At 36.3% G+C, this 6,389-nt stretch overlaps 1 protein-coding gene across 2 annotated transcripts in view; it reads left to right on the top strand.

Annotated features, from left to right (window-relative positions):
- plxna1b (plexin A1b) overlaps positions 1–3,215 on the top strand; it is a 222,898-nt gene extending 219,683 nt beyond the window's left edge. Inside the window, exons 31-32 of one of the 2 annotated variants that reach the window (XM_073953028.1) lie at positions 1–54; positions 2,128–3,215. The exon at positions 1–54 is cut by the window's left edge and continues 97 nt beyond it. In XM_073953028.1, the coding sequence (XP_073809129.1) occupies positions 1–54; positions 2,128–2,223 (150 nt within the window). In that variant the 3' untranslated portion in view covers positions 2,224–3,215. 2 annotated transcript variants of the gene reach the window in all.
- The last annotated feature ends 3,174 nt before the right edge of the window (positions 3,216–6,389 follow it).

Below are 6,389 nucleotides of genomic sequence, written 5' to 3'. Positions count from 1 at the left end.
AGCATGAGCGCGCTGCACGAAATCTTCTCCTACATCACCAAATACAAGGACGAGGTCAGTACAGTAATTTGTGTGCGAGGCAAACCTTCCCCAAAAACTGTCCTCTGCATTCACAAATTCCTCTTAGAACTCCTTTTAGACTTTTATAGACAAACTTTTATACAATACAATATTTATTTATAAAGCACATTTAAAAACAACCAAAGTGTTGTACATAGGAGTACTAAAGACATAAGAAAACAGAATATAAAAGAACAAATTAAAGCAAAACAAAAACAAAAACAGTGTATACGTGTTAAAAGCGAGAGGAAATAGATAGGTCTTTAAAACTGACTTAAATACAGAAATAGACGGGGAAAGTCTACGTGAATTGGTAGAGTGTTCCAGGGTTTAGCAACTGCAAAATGCTTGATCATCCCGTTTTTTTTTAAAGCTTATTTTAGGTACAGTGAGTAATTTAAGATCACAAGATCTCAATGATGGAGGGAGGTATTAGAATCAGTTCTATATTTACTGTAGAGATCATGTGTAAACATAAAAATGCCAGACATTTCATTGTAACATTACCAGTAAATTCAACCCGGGCTCATTGTGGAAACGTAGCCCCGCGGACGTTTCTGCGGACCGCGATTTACGTCCCGAGAGGTACGTATTCGAGCGGTTTTTGTTTTCGCGGATCCGCGAGAGGCCGCTGTGTGCGCTTTTTCGTGTCTCGGGCGCCTCTCGGGAGCGCGCGCCGTTCGCGCCCGCGCCGTTCTTGCGCGAAAAGCCGCCGGATTGGCCGACTCGGCCGCCCTCCTCCTCCTCCTCCTCCTCCTTCCCTAAATCCGAGCGACGCTTCGCAAAAGCCGTCCAGAAAAAAAAAAAAAAGCCCTCGTCTTCGATTTCGACCGCGTTTTCGGATCCCGCCGCGTTCTCGCCCTTATTTTTCGGATTCCGTTTTTAATCTTACCTGATTTCCGGAACCTGCTGTTCCCCGGACTGGATCCCGGTCGTCGTCCACCGCGGCCGGCTACTCCTCCTCCGGGGCCTCCCGGCTCCCGGCGCCGACGCAACGCTGTGAGCTAAGCGGACAAACTGATTGCATCGGGAAAGCCCTCCACTCGGAGGCGAGCCGTCGGCCGGCGAGAGCGAAGAGGAGGGGCGGAGTGTTCGCTCGAAAAAAACTAAATGCGGCCTTACGTACCTCCGGCCACGTAAATCGCGGTCTCCAGAAACGTCCGCGGGGCTACGTTTCCAGAATGAGCTTGGGTTGAGTAAATTGCTGGAATTTTGAGCAATGCATTGCTGGTCCTCACTAGGTAGCTATATATATATATATGGAGAGCTTTTAAACTAATGATATTGTAAGAAAGATTATTCAAATATATTGGTAAAATAGAGGCAATTAATAAAATGTTAAAAGTGGTAAAAGTTTGAGATGAATTGTTGGTTATTGGACGTGTGTCTGCTCAATTTTGGTTACTTTGCAAGGCAAGGGAAGATTATTTATATTGCACATTTCATACACAATGGTATTTCGCAGTTCCTTACTTAAACATAAAATAAAATCAACAAAAATAAAAATTATTAAAAACATTCAAATGAGGTTGCCATTTTCTTACCCTTGGAAAAACTGACTTATGACTTGCGTCAGAAATCTGATGATTTCTGGCATGTCTGGAATACTCTATTGGAGTTTTTGGAGAATGTATCTCGATTTTTATTAAATTTTTATTTTAATTATTTTTTTTATTTTATTTTATTAATTTTACCCTTTACAAAAGACTTGAATTATTAGCCGATGGACAATTGTATAATAGATTGCTATATTATTGTATATGATGACATGAGACACCTATACCACTGTTCTGTCATTGTAAATCTTTAAATAAAAAAAAATAAAAAATCTGAAACAAACAAACAAAAAAAACATTAAAATGTATTAAAACAAGGATAAAGGAAAATTAAGACCTGCTTAAAATGATTAAATCAAACTTTAGTACAGACTCAAAATCCAATTCAAAAACAAAAGGGAAAAAAAGAATAAGAAACATCTTCCATAACCTACGAAAAACAGAACAACAAGACAAACAACACAACATTTCTTTAGTCTTTAATTTCCCCACTGTGTTGTGTTTTGTGTAGATCTTGTCTGCGCTGGAGAGAGACGAACAGTCCCGCCGGCAGAGACTGAGGGCTAAACTGGAGCAGGTGATCGACACCATGGCTTTACCCAGCTGATCTCAATGTGTGTGTGAGTGTGTGTGTGTGCGCGCTTTTACACGGACAAAACCACAACGCTGAATGTTGAATTTTGCATTGTTTTTGGATGACTTGTTGTTGAGTGCGGTGGACGTTTTCATACAACGCGGACAAAAAGACGCTCTTTGCTGTTTTAAAGATACACTGAGGATGCTTTGGACCTCTTATGAAGTCATGTGACCGAGCCAATGAACGCGGCAGCGGATTAAAAGGACACTCGAATCGTGTTTACTATGTTTTATGATTTTGTACAAATGTAATCCGCTCTCTCTGCCACTTGTGTTTCTGCCGAATTTTGCACAGAATCAACGAGCAACTGCCTCCATCTCATGAACACACGTCTCCGGTCGGACAACGTAAGCTTTTATCCTGTACGTACAGTAGTGTTGACGAAGGTGAATTTACACAAAATGACAAAAAGAAGGAAAAAAAATGATAAAAATGCGAATAAAAATATTGTCCTGTGCCATGTTTTATTTGAATGTCGTTTAATGCAAGGTTTGTGAAGTAGGAATGTTATGTGATTAAAAAAAAACTTGATGACAGGAGAATTAAGTTAAATTTAGACTGATCTGTTCATCTAAAGCACAGGTGTCAAACTCAATTTCTGGAGGACCGCAGCTCTGCACAGTTTTGCTCCAACCCTAATCAAACACACCTGATACAAATAATCAAGACTATAGAGACTATTACTGTTCGGCAGGTGTGAGTTGGAGCTAAACGGTGCAGAGCTGTGGCCCTCCAGGAACTGAGTTTGAGACCACTGATCTAAAGCAAAGCTGGTAACACTTTACCATACGGTTGTGTTAGTTACTATCAGTTAATACATTTACTAACATAAACAAGCAATGAACAACATCTTTATTACAGCATTTGTTTTATGTTAGTCATTATAAAGTGTTTTGTTATTATAAAGTCATTACAGAGTGTTTTGTTAGTCATTATTTTGTCAAAATAAAGTCGTTCATGTTGACTCACGATGTATTAACCAATGATAACAACATGAATTTGGATTTTAATTATTCTTTAGTACAGTGTTTCTCGACCACGTTCCTGGAGGAGCACCAGCACTGCATGTTTTGGATGTCTCCTTTGTCTGTCACACTCATTACAGCTCTTTCTGGCTTTGCTAATGAGCTGATGATCTGATTCAGGGCTGGTACGCCTCTAGGAACGTGGTTGAGAAACGCTGCATTAATAAATGCACAATTATTATTAATAAATGGTGTTGATGTATTGTTCTTAATTAGTTGATGTTAGTAAATACATTAAATCTTATTGTAAAGTTTGACTGCAAGACTTTATTAGTAACTCTTTACAATAGGGGATAATTAGTTAATGTATTTACTAACATGAACAATACAAATTACAGAATTCTCCAATAATAGTTAAGCATTTGTTACATTAAAATAAAATAAATTTTTGCAAACAAAAAATAAAGTGTTGAGCAAAAAATGCTAATAATATTTTCAAGAATTTTAAAATAAAAATTACATTTGCAAACAAAAAAGAACTGCAAATGAAAATCCAGCAGTGCAAAAAAAAAAAAAAAAAAATGTAATATTTGCAAGTAAAAAACAATTTTTTAATAGCATTGCCTTTTCGGGGTTATGGATCCGGCATGTTACCCATGCATGGAGAGGTGCTGCGCACGAAAGTGGAGAGCTGGGGGAGGGGGTTGGGGTGGGGGGACTGGTGTGGTGGATGGCGGAGGGGTGTCGTGAACGATAGTGAGCGGGAGCGGGGGTGTTGCGGATAAAAGTGAAGAGTTGGTGGAGTCGCGGAAAAAAGTGAAAGTGAACAGCGGACGGGACAGGAGGGCGGTTGATCAGGGGGATCTGTAAAATGAAGTGCCGGATCCGCCTTGTTCCGGCACAAATTAAGCCCTGCAGTTGAGTTTGCGATGCTGTTTTCACTTTGCTCTTCACGTTTCTGCGCGTTTCACTTTGTGGCCCTGATTTGACGAGGGGGCGGAGTCAAGGGGACCTGGGCAATTACAGCAGGCCCAGACCTGCCCCCATTTAAACTACGTCATCACCTGGAAACACAGCATCACTGAGGTGGTCTTACAGCCCTGTAAGTCCGGAAATTGCTGGATGGGTTTTGTAAAGGCAATGCTATAAAGAAAAGCAGCATATATATATATATATATATATATATATATATATATATATATATATATATATGTATATGTATATGTATATATATATATATATATATATATATATATATATATATGTATATGTATATGTATATATATATATATGTATATGTATATGTATATATATATATGTATATGTATATGTATATATATATATATATGTATATGTATATATATATGTATATGTATATATATATATATATATATATATATGTATATGTATATATATATATATATGTATATGTATATATATATATATATATTTTTTTTTTTTTTTTTTTTTATTGCAAATACTTGCTTTAATTGCTTGATTTTTATTTGCAGTTTTTTTTTTGTTGTCTCAAAACTTTTCCTTTTGCAGTTCTTTATTTTTATTAGCAAAATGTATTTGTATTTCTCAATTTGTTTTCAAATTGCGATGTTTGGAGATTTGCATTTATTTATTTATTTTTTGCTCGATACTTTATTTTTAGTTTGAAAAACCTTTTGCAAGTATATGTGGCCCTGGATTGACTCCATACTAAAGCATTTCTTTATGCACTGAGTCATGAACTAACAACAGTATTTTCATTAACTAATGTTCATAATTTTAATAAATACTGTAATCGATGCGTTGTTTATGTTAGTAAATACATTAGCCATGACAGTTTAGCATAGGGAGCAATTCTCACCATCAAATAGTGGCTTATTATCTGGCTTTTATTAAGATAGTGGCTGTTTATTAATATTTATAAAGTACATGTACTGCATGAACTTAATTTACATCCCATCTACTACTTTAATAACTATAAATAAGCAGCAAATTGAAAGTTTAATGAGCTGAAAGTCATAGCTAATGGTTAGTAGATAGCGAGAATTAACCCTGAAATAAAGTGTGAGCACATTAACTGTGTCCTACATGTCCTGTATTTTAGATAATATATTTTGCTCATCTTAAAAATGCTGCTTGATTTAAGAATGTTTGATATTTGGACTAGAAACTACAGAAATTTAAGTTAAAAAACATTCTATCCCCGACCATATAGTCAGTAATTAATATTAATCGGTAGATAAATAAATAGTTACGCTAGTGTGACTGTGTCAAGCATCAAATTAAGAGTTCAGTGAGCTCAAAGTCACAGATAATTGTTAGTTGATTGTGAGAATTAACTTCAAAATCAAGTGTGACCACATTAACTACATGATCCGTATTGTAAAGTGTTACATCTTTACTTACTTTTCAGGATAGACTCTTTGATTTTATATCAAAAAAAGCCTCTCTTTTCTATCATACACGTGAGCTCAGATCATAAACACTCCAGCAGGTTCATCTTCCGGAAAAATCACTACGCTTACAGAGACGGAGCTGAAGTAAATGAGCGGGAGTGAATTGTTCGGGGTGCATGAGTCAGTGTTTTTTACTTGGTGTGTCGATATGGAGGGAGGAAACGCTCGTTCATCAGTTCTGCGTGATCAGAAAAGAGAAACGGGGTTTGTCTTTAATGAGCAGAACTGATTGATTAAGACAGATCAATCACTCTGCTTTCATTGAACACTTTAAGAGAGCCGTTTCCACAGTCTCCTCTTGAAGCTCTCGAGTGAATATTTCAGTGTTTGGCGCTTTATAAAGTGGCAATGATTGAAGTATTCTAGTGCTTCACTTTTTAGCCAAGTGTTTGCGTTCTTAAAGAGTACGTTCTCAAACTTTTGGTCCAGTTTCTCATATCAGATTCAACCTAAAGACTAGGACTGGGTGATTCAATTAATCAGTAACACTTTGCAATAAGGTTATATTAGTTGATGTTCATCTATTAACCTGAACTAACAATGAACAATACATTTAATACAGTATTTGCTCATGTTAGTTAATGAAAATACAGTCATTGTTAGTTTATGTAAACTCACAGTGCATTAATTAATATTAACAAGCATTCATTTGAATTTTATTAATGCATGTTAATAATAATAATGTTAATAATAATAATGTTGAACTATTGTAAATGCT

Source organism: Danio rerio, chromosome 6 (assembly GCF_049306965.1).
Source record: "Danio rerio strain Tuebingen ecotype United States chromosome 6, GRCz12tu, whole genome shotgun sequence".
Classification (NCBI taxonomy): Eukaryota; Metazoa; Chordata; class Actinopteri; order Cypriniformes; family Danionidae; genus Danio; species Danio rerio.
This window is presented reverse-complemented; position numbering and strand designations above follow the sequence as displayed.